General features: G+C 36.7%; 1 protein-coding gene across 1 annotated transcript; it reads right to left on the bottom strand.

Moving 5' to 3' along the window:
* Nucleotides 1-468: 468 nt before the first annotated feature.
* ZDHHC13 (zDHHC palmitoyltransferase 13) lies at nt 469-15,940 on the bottom strand. Its single transcript, XM_084521004.1, has 17 exons — nt 15,778-15,940; nt 15,078-15,220; nt 14,562-14,684; nt 14,016-14,093; nt 12,770-12,914; nt 11,433-11,497; nt 10,726-10,888; nt 9,613-9,738; nt 9,140-9,273; nt 8,336-8,436; nt 5,748-5,872; nt 4,634-4,696; nt 4,166-4,259; nt 3,640-3,723; nt 2,472-2,629; nt 1,264-1,361; nt 469-671 (listed from the first exon to the last, which is right to left on the bottom strand). Exons 1-17 carry the CDS (start codon nt 15,799-15,801, stop codon nt 536-538), a joined length of 1,860 nt encoding a protein of 619 aa, XP_084377130.1. The 5' UTR covers nt 15,802-15,940; the 3' UTR covers nt 469-535.
* Between the last annotated feature and the right edge of the window lie 252 nt (nt 15,941-16,192).

Below are 16,192 nucleotides of genomic sequence, written 5' to 3'. Positions count from 1 at the left end.
CATCCCCTGAATCTATTTTAGTTGTAAAACATACTCAAAAGCATAGTGGTTTTTTTTTTGTTTTTTTTTTTTAAACATGTAAACCCACTGAATACAGAGTTCTAATATGTTTGATTTTTTTTGTTCCTTTTTTTTTTTTTATCAACATAAGATAACCAATAAAATTACAGGGTGAGTGTTATATTGAATTTTTAAACATGAACTCTCATCTTAGTTTTCAAATGTAATTTTTGTTTATTATCTGCAAAAGAACACGAAGTGTATCAACATGGTTTTGAAGTTTTGCCATAAAAACTTTACTTTAAAAATATATTTAGTGTCATCACATGAAATTTCAAACAGTTTAAGCTCATACTAAATGTGGGAACACAGTGATTGTTCCATATTCAAACCTGCTGTAGCCTACGCAAAATAGGTTTAATATTGAAAACAACAGAAACAAAAACAAGCAGCTTTCAGAACAATGTGTAAAAATTAGAAAATACCCAGTTTTATTTATTGTTCAGTTCAGCAGTTTTAAAGATCGAGCAAAACTTCATACAGAATGAACATTTTTCTCCTTTACCAGATGAAAAAGTTTGTACTGCTTGGTCCAGTCAACTATGTTGGGTTTGAACATACCAAAGCACGTACACTGAAAGAAGTCTGCAAGATTCTGAAAGCATCCGAGACTGAAAATGAGAGAAACATCCATTAATAAACCTAACAAAAGATGACTGTGGACATCAAATTTATGCATTCACTATTAAGCAGTACTCTTAAGGTATAAAGCTATCAACAAGTACAGCTCTAGGCAAAGAAACATAAGAGTTCTCTGTTCAGCATTATTCCCCTGTTGAACTTTTTCAACATGTATTACATATAAGTTCAACTCAAATACTTAAAATCAGTAAGATCTTATCTGCTAACACACAAGGGATTACAAAGTTCTGATATAACAGTGAAATCTTGGCACTAATTTCTTTATTGAGCCAAATATTGCATGACAAGTCAGAAAGGCGACAGTACCTTAATACTCTCTCTGGATCTTCAGAACAGACATCAAGAGTGGTATCTTGAACAAATTCAAGAACAATTTGCTTCCCACCCCCAAGTAGTTTCTGCTAGTTAGAGCTGATTTTGGCACAACCTCTGTAACTCCTAACAGGCACGACTACCATGCCCATAGACTAGTTTTTTTGTTTGTTTGTTTTTTACATACTAGTGAAACAAATCAGTGCTATATAGATACATGCCTAAAACACCCTATTCATTAATACTCACTTGTATGAAGTTCTCCTGAGTGAAACAGGATGCTTAGAAGATTTGCTCTGCATCAGTAGGTTCATTCTCTCATGTGAGGTCAGTCCCAAGAAGGCAATCTTACAGAAAGGAAAAAAAGAAGTGGACATCATAAATTCAAATTCTGGTCTTACAAAAAAATACTATTGAAAGTGGAGGGAAGAGAAGTTGGCCATATCTAACAAATATCTACTGCCATAGTAAAGGACTTTGGATAAAACAGAATCCAGAAAGCTGTAATATCAATACTTCCACTGAGAAATCAAGCTTAAATGGGATGACCATAATGATTACACTTTTATACAAATGTCTGTAGAAGTTTAAGATCTATAGCAGTTAAGCACGTACATCTCCTCAGGTTTTGTCTATATTCTACCACAGAAATTGTTAGGAAAAGATCCTCCAGAAAAGACAAAGATAAAATAGTCAGAAGTCAATGATAACTTACTCATTTTCTTGATTCCATGTCTTGTTTCAATGAATTTCACAAACCTCTTTTTTTTTTTTTTTTCCCCGCATTTTTCCTTACCAATTCCCTTCTCCATTTATTTTTTTTTTCTGACGACATAATCTTATAAGACCCTTATAAATGGCAGCAAAATTGCTTTGCTGCATGACATACTAAGCATCATAAAGAACAACTTACAAATAACTGTGTACAAAACACAATACATCGTTGTAAATATCCTACCTAGATTTTTTCCCCCCCCCCACAAGAAAAAAAATGTTATTTTTCCCCTCAGTTCCTTGGACATTATAGCAATCAAGCAGCACACGTTTACAATTGTGTATTTTTTCTTGTACACTGCTGAGCTCTGTCATATAGTTTTCAACTGTGAGATTGAGTTTTCATGCTGTTGTGAGGCAGTAACTCCAGTTCTGTTAGTTAATGAAGTTTCTTGCCTTTAAACATGCCTTTTTGTAGGTTTGGAATTTTTGATGAGTAGTGAAACCAAAATTCAGTTATAGGAATGATTTTCAGACTGTGATCCTACTTTTAACAGGGGAACGATAAGTATACAAGTATCCACGAAACTTAACGGACTGTTCTGGGATTTAAGATAAGCACCTAGATGTGGCATAAATCAGAGAAGTAAAGCAGGTACAAAGCTTTTATGGGAGCAGGACACCTAGAAGTTTTCATTTGGTAACTTGTTAAGAAAGGAACATAAAATAAAGCAAAATAATACCTGGTAAAGTTGAATAGTTAGCCACAATGAAGTCCATGCAATATGGAAACAGGCTAGCATGAAGATGTAGGACACCCAAGGAGAGCAATATGTTATCTGTGTCACGTATGTCCATGCTCCATCTTGATGGTAACTTGTTGAGCAGTGGTTTGACCAATCTGACAAGACACATTATCAGTTAATTACCTTTTTAACATAAGCCACTTAAAAACAGAACAAAAATATATTTGCACAGAATATTATATAACCACATGCTCTAGAAATACCGTTTCCTCACTTAAAAAACACCCACAGTGTTATGTGACTGCTTGCTAGTCTTGCTGCGTAATCTTCCTATTATACGTCCATAATACAAGGAAGGAACACTCAAGGCATTAGCTAGATTTTTGTTTTGCTCTTATTTTGAAGTAAACTAGTAATACTGAAGTAAGTTATTACCTCTTATTATCAAGCCTTCTGAAATTTTACTGCATGATTGTTTGTAATTTTAGGACAAGAATTTATCATTTACCTTAAACACTATCATCAACAAAAGAAGACATGATTGTGAAAATGACAAGAAAGAAGTTTTTGCTATGTGAACTTATCCTCAGGAATTACATTATAAGGGCTCTCCACATCTCCAGAATTCTTTTTTTTTTTTTTTCCCCCAATTTCTCAGGGATACATTTTGGATTATTAATGAGATATGTAATTCTCTTTTCAAAATTATCACAACACTAAAAACAAAATGAAGCTTTAGCAAATGTTCAACATAGCTATTTCCAAACAACAACAACAAAGCCTTTGTAATAATATATTTACAAACTTATTTTCAATTGCAGGAAGGGGTATACAGACTAGAATCTGTATCCTGACCCTCTTCAGCACAGCTTGCCTATGTTATCTCTAACAAAAATGGTCTCTGATATTGTATCTTCGAAAAATGGACAATCCCACTAGGGCTATATCTTAACACAACACAAACGTAACAGACATTTGATCAAAGATTCCAATGTCCTGACTTATTTTCATTTAGAAAGAGAAAATGATCACTGATGAAATTTGGTATCATCTTATGTTATTTCTGCAGGTATAATTACACTAGACAGAAATAAAGTGTTGAAAAATAATGACTATATGCACAGGTCCCTGAAAGCTAAATTAAAATAAACTCATTGATACATACACAGAAGACTTCCATAGAGCAGCCAGACACTGGTCATAGCTAGGAACAACAGGAACAATAGGTAATAACGATGGTTCCCCATGCCTGTATTTGAGGCAAGGAAAAAAAAAAAAAAAAAGCATGACATTTTAAAATTTTGCATTACTTGTAATTTCTCCTTAACTTAATGGGAATAAGAAGAATCTACACCATTTCCTATTATTACCTTATTTCCTATACTCAAGTTTGACAAGGTTGACCTCTTTCTCAACTTTCTCTTGTAAGCGATCCCAATTTATATAACAAAATTAGCTCTAATAAAGTCAACCAGTCTCTACCCCGCTCCTTTAATCATTTTACTTGTCTTTCTCTCTGTCATTTAAGTAATTTTTCCCTGGCACTTATTAGTAACCCCTTCACATTAGTAACCCCTTCAATATCAACTGTGTACTCTCTTATCTGTTTGCTTTCTAAGGAGATAAACATTTTAAAATGTTGCAGAGATAACACATGGAATTTTCAGATTTGATAAAACAAATACTCTCACCTATGCACTGCCCAATGCACAGAGAATGCTGATCATATCTGGCTACACAGGAATCACAAGCAAGACAATGCACAGATCTCAAAGGCTTCCTTACCTAGTTGAACACGAAAGAAAGGAATACAGTCATTACAAATGCATCTATTTTACTCAAGGTTTGCAGCTTCATCCGAAGAGCACTGTCATATACGGTAACTATTACTACGTAACAGGCTTCACAACACAGATAAGAATTATGCATCTTAATTTTACCAAAAAGAAAAAAACAGCAGAAATAAAACTATTTTATCAAGAATACAGTCCAAGGATCTCAAAACTTAGTGACCATAAGAGGAGAAAAGGAATCTAAGTAACACAGACAAGACAAGGCATATCATACTTGCATTACAAGAAGTGAGGGAAAAAACAATATTGTAGTGTTGAGTAAAAAACAGGCTAGAAAAAGAAAAGAAATATCAAGGCTTCACTTACAAGACAAGATGTGCAAAATGTTCTGAAGTCCAAGCATCCTGCTTCCGCAAGAGCTACAATGTTCTGAAAGACAAAGTTTGTGCTTGTATTTGGATTGCATTTTATGGAGGATCTATGAAGATTTTTTACTTTAGGCCTCTTGCAGTTATTCAGTATTTTGAGAACCAAGCACTTGCTACTCAGGGACAAGATAAGTTCCGTGACAAACAGAGCAGCAAAGACTAATGCAACTTTATTCCTGTAGCTCTATGTTGCCAAAATTAATAAATAAACTGGATGAAATACTCTTATGAAATTAGATGGTATTAAGGCACAAGGTACGTCTCATCGTCAGCTAGACGTTAAAGAGAGGAGGAGAGCTGCTATGTTTAGTCTTCCTTTATCAGTACTAGATAGCTAGTACTGCTAGCCCTGTGGCAACAATATTGACAAAGTTAAAATTGCAGTTTATTCTCCCTGTCAGTGTGAAGAAATGCAATCACATGGAGAACAAAGAGAGATCACAAACAAAATGTTGTTCATAATCAATAGGCTAAGGGACCAAACAATCAATGTTCTATGGACTGGTTGGCCATCTCTTTTTGCCTTTCTAAAATACAACTAGAAAATAGCACATAGTTCACATGAAACTTAAACATAAAGATTTAATCATTATACACATCTTGAGAGCATGTGACAATTTAAACCATTTCTAGCCTTTAGTATGTTTTATGAGCATAGACAATTGTAGAAAAGCACTGTGAGTACCTCTTGCTAACATTAGACAACTGGAATGGAAACCTTACAGAAGTTTTATTTATTAAGTGAAGTTCTATATGAGTTTATATCATTGGTAACATCAGTGATATGAATCTGTATGCTTGGCTGAAGCTCACAATTCAACGAGAAGATGGAGGCAAGGAAATCATGGCAGAACGATCAAGATATGGAAATAATCAGTAGTAAGAGGAATTATCTACAACCTACACTGTTTGATGATGGAGCTAAAAAATTCTTAAAGAATATCTTACTGCTTTCAAATTTAAAAAAAGATACAGTTGATGACAAAAAATCAACCAGAAGGGAACGCACAATGTAGCATGCTAGTCCTTCCACTTATTTTACAGTCACCTACCTCTTTTTTCTCTTTTTCTGAAGACTTAATATACCCAGGATCAGTTCTCCAAGTTTTATAGAAATAATAAAGAAAACCCACCAAGCTGACCATGACAGCAATTTCAGAAATGGTATTGGTTGTATGTATTATTCAGGTTAAGGAATATATTCTTACACACTACAATATCCCCTGTCATCCACTCTAGCAGAGTACAGACTTTTGCCTTTGAATATATAACAGATATAAAATGAATTCAGTTTAGTTTTTCCACTCTGAATACTTTTTCTTTTTTTTTTGCATACCTGATTAGTATTAAGATTCCAGCAGCTGTGAGAACTGACTGCTGCACAACCCCCTAAGTTGTCAAACATGCTCTTATTCAGAGAGCTTTGAGTCTTGCCCTCTATTTTTTTCCTCTGCAGTTAAAACAATTGAATAAATTCAGATAGACAAATGCAACTTCCGTCATCCTAGAACTATCTTTGTCACTCCAAAGACACACACTGAAAAACAACTTCTGGAGTAATTGAACATCTACTGGGAAACCTTTCTTCATAAGTATACCAGAAAATCCCAAATCCAAACCAGCATTTCTAGTCTAATTGGATATTTTTCATCCTGATTTTCCCCTTTACTTTTACCCAGTATTTACCCAGAGTGTATTAATTAAACTACACGGAGGGACTTAATTTCTCATCAACTCTAGAGAAGCAGACTTAAATCAGTACTTTTAAAATACGGTTCTTTGCTGCAACTTCTCTAGCAGAAGAATTATTTTTGTACATATGAGAAGATAAACAGTCACTAGAAACAGAAATTATGTTTCTGCATTTCTACACTGTGGACTAAAGACATCTGTAAGTCAGGTGAAAGGGGGAGAAAAATGTGTGAAGATTAATGATCTCCATACAACAACAGAAGAACACGGAGTGGGACAATTCTCACACCAATTAATTCAAGCAATCACCTTGACAGCTTGATCTCCTACAGCAAGGTCCATGAAGCCACCAAGAAGTAGCCAAGAGTGCCCATGCCTGGATTTCAACTCCATTGCCTACCTAGCCATTACATAAACAATAAACATATTGTGAGTAACTCTTAAAAATTAAGGAAAAGCAACCTTGAGGTTGCAGTACTCAGGAACTAAAAATATTGCAAAGTAGCTCTTATTAAAATCAAGAAGAAAAAATATAAAATAATAGCACTGTATATTACCAATCCTACATTATAATGTCTCTATCCCAACTCAATTGTGGGGTACCCTTCTGATCAAGTTATGATGATAATACATTTCCTTTGGATGCTGCTTATCTATTTGCATTTCTATCGGTTTTTGGACCTGAGAGTAGTCCTTAATGAGAATTGCTGGATTTTCATTCAGTTCAGAGGAACAGTTTGACACACATAAATGCAGTTGACTGAAATACTCAGTGCATTTATAACACTCAGATCTGTGGCCAGTTTCAGAGGGAAAACAGATTCATGAGAACAAGGGTTCGCTAGAAGAACAGAAAACTATCTCGCTAAGCCTTTAAGAATATGGCTGTGGTCATCATCTTCAGCAGAATTTAACTCAAACCCATATGGTGAGATTTTTTTTTTCTTTTAATGACGTGAAGAAAACCTTAAAACCTCACAATGCAACACTTAATCACAGGATTTTCATTTAGAAAAGCATGTGTGTATCCTCAGCAGGAATATGCTTGATAAGTTAAAGCTAATGATTACATTAAGATGATCTTAACTGGGAACAGTATAAAAGAAAAATACCACTTAAAGGACAAAGTAATTAAAAATGAATAGCAGTATATTATAGCTTGTTTAGTACAAAATTATTTAAATTTTAAATGTCTCCCTAAAGTCCTTCCTTTTCACAAAGCTTTATAATAAATGGATGACCTCTGTGCAACTGAACAGGGTACTGAAAAGTGAGTGCAAACTATTAATTAAATGCTGTTGTACTCATCAGTCCAAAGCATCTTCAAATAAAGTACAAAAAAGGTAGAAGTTAAGGCACTGTGCACTGAGGATGCAGCCTAACCTCTGAATAAACAAACAAAGGAGACTGGAAGATCTACTTGAGGGAATTTAATAAAGTAGTTTGCTAATTTTTTTTATTCTTTTTCTATGCAGAAGCATGAATAGCACTATCAAATCCTTGTAATTTTATAAATAAGAAGTGTTTTTAAAAATGGAATGCATAATGCAAATGTTATTCAGCTTTACTACAAGCCAAAATACATTACTGGATGAGAGACGCAATGAGGAACCATGGAGAGTCACATGGAGATGCTAACATTGAAAATAATGTTTATAACAAAGACATTTTGATATTCTGGTAACATTAAAACAAAACAAAACACTTCAGAATTGTACACAAATATCTGCTAGAAATAAAAGAAGATACATACTTTTAGTCCATATACAACTTTCATTTAAGCTTGAAGTTATTTAACCCCAGCCCAATGTAAGAAAACCAATCTTACCAGACATTAACAGTCATGTGGAATTATCTGGGACTGCTCGTTACTATTTGCATGACTAGATTTAGATTTACTAGGAAGTGTAAGGAAAGTTCTATTGAATTTCTCCAGCAAAAAGGATATCAGGCAGAAACAAGAAAAACCAGGTCACAGACATCCAGAAGACTGAACTTAGCAACAGTGCTGTGGGAAGATACCTTAGATTCTTGAGGCCCACAAACTGCCTGAAAGAATATGAAAAGAAAGCAGTGTTCGTCTTTAATTTGTTTAAAAACTTAACTTAGTGGAGTATACGTTTATCATCAGTTTTGTTATTTTTAAAAAATTTCACTCAGCATACTTTAAGCCCCTCTTAAAGCAATCAAAAATTGCCACTCAAAGGCATTCTTTAGCCAGATACATAACAGGGTTAAAAATGCAAAAATAAACTGAAGAGTGCTCTGTTCCAGCCTAATATTATATATCTGAACTGCTGATGCACTGGGTGAAAAGAACTTTCTCTATTTACAGACTAATAATATTGCCATTTCAATGAATACTGACTGTTGTGGTGTGATGACCACTGCAGGAAACAGGAAGCCTGTGCAACAACTTAGGATATCACTGTGAGGTGTGGGGAGCAGGGAGGGAAGGAATGGCTCATTAAAACTCATGCTGGATCACAAATACAGAGGGAAAAGTTGAAATAAAGCACATTTCTAAGTGCCATGAATGGTTATCCTAGCATCTACCAGGCGTAGAACTTCAGTAACACTCTATCATTTAAAATAGCTAACAGACTGCACCTTTGTTTTTACTCACATCTCTCAGTAATGAGAAACTATGACTTTGCACACCAGACATTCCGTTTCAAGATCATTCTGAAAAGTACATATAAATATATATGGTATCTAGAAAAAGTAAATACAGAGAGATAAATGCACAAACCTCACAAACAGAGCCGTCCCGAGCAGCAGGAAGAGAAGCAGACATCCTTTCAAAAGCCAAGAATCAGAACTTAGGTTCATTACGTATCCTATGGCCCACACCAATGTCAAGGAAGACGCCACCAGCAGGAACAGCTATTAAGATGACTATTGTTAAAATATGACAAAGTATTCAAGCAGGATTTACTTCAGGAGCATTCAGATAATATAATAACAAGTGCTGAGACTCAAGGTAGGTAAGACAAAGCGACAAACCAATACACTGGGGGAAGACAGGAGGGGGGGGGGAACAACAGGGGAAAGAGAAGATCCACATCTATACCACAACTAAGTACTTCTTTAGAATTTTGTTTTTGTGTGTCTTATTTTGGAAGCTTTCAAAGATCCACAAGAGCTCTCAGAAAATAATTTTCATGTATCCTGAGCACAGAATGCTGTAGCTTTATTTCCATCAATTATAACTCACGAAATTACCTCATATTTCTCCATTATTCTCAGTAACCTGCTATTTCTTCTGCTTTTCATTCTTTCTTCTTCTGTTAACATATAGACTATGAAGCGATTCTGAGTCTGAACTGCAAGGTCAAGCGGTGTCTCTCCCTTTAACAACAAAGTTTATTTGGTTACATACTTCACAGGTAAATGCTTTCCTTTGTAACAAATAATAAATAAATTTAGCAAAAACCAAGAACAACTCAGTAGTTGCTTCCTCCAAACCCCTTTTTTCTTTAAGGCAAGGGTAGGGTAAATTCAGAGTTTGGTAGCTATAAAGACTGATACTTTCAACCAGACTGCATCCATTTGAATTACCTTTGCACTCTCTCTGCTAAACTGAAATGCTAAACTGTCAGCTAAAGTATGACATGCTTTCTGAAAGGGAAAGTTTGTTGTTTACGTTAACTTCTTAAAAATCAAACAGCAACATTCTAAGAGTCACACGCAAAAAAGTAGCAGATGGAAAAGCTGCATAGCTTAATACACCAACCCTGAGTAACTACACTATACAAATATCCATACAGGAGATATATATATATATCTACACACGTATAATTTCAACATTTATACTTCTTGGTATCAGTTTTTACAAATATTAGGACTAAGATTTTTACATGACTAGCAATTTTGACTTGCACCTACAAACAGGGATGGACAAACTTCAATATTTTCAGGATGACATATTCATCCTTTTAAAGTCTTTACAAGTCTCAGTGAATACAAAGACACTTATTTTTGAAAAAACTGACAAAAAGCATTACTCATAACAATGTTTTAAAACAGAGAACAGCTGAATAAAATAAAATAAAAAAATAAAAAAATCTGCAAATGACGCAATTATTATGCTCAGAGTGATCAAAAGAATTAGCTGTTCATTAAATGAATATCGCAAAGAATCTCAGCATTCACACTTTGTGCCACACCACAGAAGTGCTCATTCCTCTTGGCTTCCCAAGTAAGGATGCTTTTCTTATTCACCTCCACGTTCAAGAGAATATCCAAAAGGGACAGGGCTCACGTATTTCTTCATGTTCCTTTTATGCATTCATGCCACATGGGCAAAAGAAACTAAAATAATGCAAGAAATTGTACCTTGACATTTTTTATGTCCATGCTAGCACCAGCTTCCAGCAATAGATCCACTGCACTAATATTTCCTGATGTTATTGCCCAATGCAGAGCAGTGTTCTTCTGAACATTGTCAACAGCGTTGAGAGAAGGGTTAAACTTCAGTAGAAACTTTGTGGGTTCTTGTCTAGGTGGAATAAAGTTAAACAGAAAATGATCTGTACTGGAGAGAAAACTCTTGAACACCTTGTGAAAAATAAATCACAGCTCAGATCTGTGAAGTAACAGCAGATACTCTGTCTCTCAACAAGCTCATCAATAATAGATCCAAGTTTAGAACTGGGGACTCGGACTCAAGATTTTTCTCTGGACTTTTAACAGACACGAGCTATACACACAGATTTTATCTTTCTACATTTTGTATAAGCTTGCATCTCCATCACAGATACTAAGTGCACTTACTGTGAACACTTTCATTTACTTTCATTTCTAGGAAAGCACAATGATGTATGTTGCAGCTGAACCAACCACAAACCTAAACTTCTTCAAGGTTGCTTTTTGTCCTTCTTTGCTATACCTAGTTAGCAACTTCATAATTTCTCATCTCTTAAATACTGCTTATTTTGTACAAGCAAAAGAGAAAGGAATGTCACTAAACATTTTCAGAAGACTCAGGATAGTGCCCAGAAAGAGGTGAGCGACAGGTTCTTTTTAAATTGTTCACTACTTACCCCATCACTTTTTGTGCTGATAACATCAAAGGTGTTTGTCCATTGAAGTCTGTTGTATCTATGTTCTAAGTGTAAGAAGAAGATAACAAGAGAGTATCACTGATCTCAGTAAACACTTAGATTGTCAGATTCTGAGCTACACAGCTGACTTAGCTACACTGCAGAAGCGGAAAGAAACCAAAATATACCAGCCAAGAAGCCAACGCTCATTTAAATAAATTTTCTTCCTTCCATGGGTCTTGCATGTCATTCATTTCAGGATATGCTGAGTGTCCACTACAGATACTTTAAAAGGAATCATGTGGATATCATTCCTTTAATTAACTGTATTTCTTGTCCTCTCTTCAGCAAAAATACCATAAATAGAGTTTACTTTGGGAAGCAACATTAACTATGATCCTTGTGTAAACAGAGGTGCATAACAGAATGTCCAAGTACATAAAACTGGTTTATTAATAGAACATAAAATGATTACACATTACACATAATTAGAGATCTACCTCGTATTAGCGAATCTTTTCCCTTCTCTTTCACAACAAAAGTTTCCTTCTCTCCTGCATCCACCCATCATCGCATTTGAGTAGATTTAGTTATGTTTTGTAAGCACTTGGATTTTTTAATAGAACATAAACTTTCATAAGTTTGTGATGTATACCATCTATATCTACATTCCAGAAGTTGGTTTGCTATTTAAGAGAGCTCTACGAGAAAGAAAATAAACTCACCAAATGTTTAAATCTTATCAGATGGTGTTTTGAAAAAAACACTTTTGATCATAAAAGCACTCTCCTGTCAATTTTATTAGCAAATTGTTAGAGCAGTCATCAATTCTGCCTACTTCAGGTATAAGCTAAGCAGATGTGAAGTGGGTATGACACAAAATGTATTAATCAGACTATGTGTGACTTTTTTTAATGGAAATTTCTGTATTCTGTATATTATGCATGCTTCAACTGATGGCCAATTGCAGATGTTACTAGGTACAAGTCTGTAATCAAAGAGTAGATGCTTCATGATGTACTTCATAAAATATTTTTTTTATCGGTTTTAAAAGCCAGTTGTTATTTACACAGCATCACACATGTTGCTGAGCTTTAACAACTCTGAATTGTACAAGGATGACAAGACGACTAGAAGGCATTAATTTTTTTTAATTTTTTTTTTTTAAATAAGTTTCTCTGAACATATGGCCCAGGGAAATACTTGCCAAATATCTGCTTGTCATATAGGAAACAGAACAGTAAATTCTGCAATATATCTATAAAGCACAAGCAGTTACTCCTAACTAGAAAACAATTCTTGGGACATCAACAATTGTTGGGACATCAACAACATACCTGGCCCTTTGATATGAGGTAAGCTATAATGGGCATGTGTTGAAACAGCACTGCTAAATGAATGCTAGTGAATCCTTCCCCATCAATAAGACTGGGATCTGCTCCACATTTCAACAATAATATGACCATGGGCAGGTGTCCTTGTCTGTAACGATAGATGAAATGAAACTATAGTAATGACAAAAAAAAAAAAAAAAAAGTAAATCTTAATGAAAGCCTTGCCTAGATACCCTGAAAAAAATAATTTCAGAATCTTGTATTTTTATTCATGAGACATTTTTTAAAAACTAAGGTTTATACCAGAAGATTAAATGTTTATTTCCATAAGTTAATTTATGGCAAACTGGCAATTTAACATACAGTGTTTATTCTGCAGTAGTTTCTCCCATTAGCAGTCAATTTCATAAAAAGCATCTTTGTTCAGGAGAATATGAAACCCAGAGAAAAGCAATATTCTTCCAGTATGAGCATTTGCATTTAGTTATTCTAGAAGCAGTACTTAAGGTGAACTGTTTCCCAAAAGAGAAGTGCATCGTTCTTTTGATCATTTTATTCAAGTCCTGTCCTAGAAGCCAGTATGATTTTACTCCACACAAGTGCTAACAGTTATTGCTGCTCAGAAAGAGGTACTTCATGTTTGCAGGGGCAGCTATAAGAAGCCCAAGAAAAAATCCTGGCACTGCTGGGGGAAAAGGCCAAAGGAATCTATGTGCTGCTGAGCAATGTGGCATCATACTTTGGCTCTGCTGCTGCATGCTACTACTTTAAGTCCAGGACTGGAAGCATGGAGTCTTACAGGTGCACACCAAGTTAATTTAGGGCAGAAGCTAAAACAACTGAAAGCAAATTAACTAGACATGACAAAGTCTGTCAAAGACCATGTTTCCAGACTTAAACTATGCCCTAATAGGCATCAAAAGCTAACTTCCATGAAGGAACAATATTAAGTCTTCTTTGCCTAGTAAGGCAGCACCTAAGAGGCCAAGGCTAAAAAGCATTGCTCTTGAGAAAATTCAAAATGCAAGTCTGACTGAAATCCATGGATACACACATAACTCAACTTTGTGGCCTGCAAAGTTGCCAAGAATCAGAGAACACATTTCAGCATAGTTATGGACGTGCTATGAAATTCTGTACACATGAATAAAGGAAAAACAGCACAGATTTAGGATGACCACTTCTGTCCTACACAAAACGCTACTCTTAACACTAGCGGATTTACAATGAGGAGTGGCAAGCAGCATACCTAATAGCCCAGTGCAGGGGAGTTGAATTCAGATCTCCACCTAGCTGATCGACTACTGCACCTTTGGAAATATAGTATCTGTATAACAGCAATAAAATAAGATTAAGAAGAGACATAAAGCATTAGAACACTATACTAAGAATAATATAGCTGTAGTAGTAAATAGCTTATAATGAAATTTTCACTAGAAAAGCAAACAAGCAAAAATATTTTGGCAGTGAATGATGCTACTTTGAGAAGTTATTTAAGAAAAAAACTATGGTAATTAGCAAGACACTTACGAAGTCAGCTTTAATCTTTCTTAAACAAAACAAATGCGGGAAAATCTAATGATTTCATGTACTACATAATTTTACATACAAAAAAAAACACGGTAACTATATTTCAGTGACATTTTCACAAACGTAATTGGGTTAAAATTTGAATTTTATGCTTTTCTACTTAAGCAGCACACTCCCTTTGTTTTCAAGTGCAATAGCAACAAAGCAATCATTACTAACACTAGCATAATACTTGAGTTACTTTCACAGGGTCTCTAGAGCTTACTTAACCAGCTCCTGTCTGTTGTTTATCGCTGCCCAGTGAAGAAGAGTCACATTTTCTTTGTCTGGTTGTCGAACATCGTATCCTGCTTCTACCAGTTCTTTGCATCGCTCCAAAATTCCATACCTTAAAAGAGAAAAACAAGTATTTACTTATTTCTGAAATATCCTCCAAATTAAAGAGTGTCACATGCACAAAAAAGTAAATCACAATAAGCCTCATCCAATGGTTCCTACGTGAACAAATTCCACTTTGTATTCAACGGAAGTCATGCAAAAATAAGTTGGTCTGAGCCTTGATATGTAGAATTTTCTACCAAACAAAACAGACTTGAACGAGATTATCATTGTTTATGATAAAAATATTTATAATAGTATACTTAAATGATTTATCTTCTTTCACTAGAGATAGGTGATGGAACCCTAATATTTATTTTCATTTTTAAAATACCCAGCATAGCTTACATGGGAGGAACACCTGTCTATTTCAGCATCTTGCAGACACAGAAGGTACACTTACTGTGTAGCCTTTACAATATCAAACGAGCTCGGGTCCTCAACAATCGGATGTGATCCTGGTAGCACCGGCAGATCTTTCTCGCTGTGGATGCTATGACAGCTGTGCATATGAGGTCGATGAGGCCCATGGCAATGGTTTTTACACTGTTGGTTAACAAAATATGTATCAATAAGTATTCTTTAGAAGGGGGATACCATCCCTCCCTCCTTACAAGTAGAGGCACACATTGGACTTGCGAAGTCACGTTAATGCAAATAAGGAAGTAGATTTAGAACAACTGAAACATAAAACCACCTGACAAGAGGCTAATCTTTCTTCTCAGCACTGAGATACGGGAGGACAGCGCTAAGTTCTCTAAGACAAAAATTACAAAGGCGCTGATGTCCCTGCAGAACCAGCTCCCCACAGCACACCCTGACCGCAGAGAGCTGCTCGCCCACAGCCCAGGCTTTCACACCAGCTGCCACAAGCTCCGTCCTCAAGCCTTGAAACACGAGAAGCGCCCCGGGAGCCCCCCAGACAGAGGCGCACACCCACGAGCCCGTTGCGAGGGACCAGGGAACTCCCCTCCGTGGCGCCCAACGCGGCTCCTCGAGGCCAGCAGCCAGCGGGACGCCCCAGCCCCGGGGCCGTGCCGAGCCGGCTCCGGGGCACCCGCGGCCGGGCCCCGCCGCCCTCCCGTCCCCGCGGCTCCCCTCACCGCCGGGCCAGCCCCGCCGGCCATCCTCCCGGCCCCAGCTCCGCGCCCGCCGCTTCCTGCTTCCTGGTTACCGGCGCCCGGGGCGGGGCTGGGCCGGGCCGCGGCGGTACCGGGGGAACGGCTCCGTTCGGGGCAGTGCCGGGGCCTGCGGAGCCCCGCGGCCGAGCTCGGGTCCCGCCGCTCCGCCCGGTGCCGCCCCGGGTGGCGGCCATGTGGTGGCACCGCTGCTGGGGTCGGGCACGGGGAGGCTTAGGGGCAGTGGGACCGTGTCAGACATGGGTTAGATGATCTTGGAGGTCTTTTCCAACCTAACGATTCTATGGTTTTATTGCTATCTCCATCTCTGTGTCCCTAAGCACCATGTTCAACCTTTCCTTAAACACCCCCAGGGGCAGTGACTCCACCACCACCCTGG

Source organism: Aythya ferina (assembly GCF_964211825.1).
Source record: "Aythya ferina genome assembly, chromosome: 5".
Classification (NCBI taxonomy): Eukaryota; Metazoa; Chordata; class Aves; order Anseriformes; family Anatidae; genus Aythya; species Aythya ferina.
Note: the sequence above shows the minus strand (reverse complement) of the source record. Positions and strands in the feature narration are given on the sequence as shown.

What these genes read in the sequence shown, in the direction of transcription:
- ZDHHC13 (XM_084521004.1), bottom strand. Translation starts at nt 15,801, where the DNA reads ATGGCCGGCGGGGCTGGCCCGGCG. An exon ending in TCAGCACAAAAAGTGATGGG is followed by an intron (nt 10,889 to 11,432) that starts GTAAGTAGTGAA and finishes TATTCCACCTAG; the next exon opens with ACAAGAACCCACAAAGTTTC. An exon ending in GAATAATGGAGAAATATGAG is followed by an intron (nt 9,274 to 9,612) that starts GTAATTTCGTGA and finishes TCATCTTAATAG; the next exon opens with CTGTTCCTGCTGGTGGCGTC.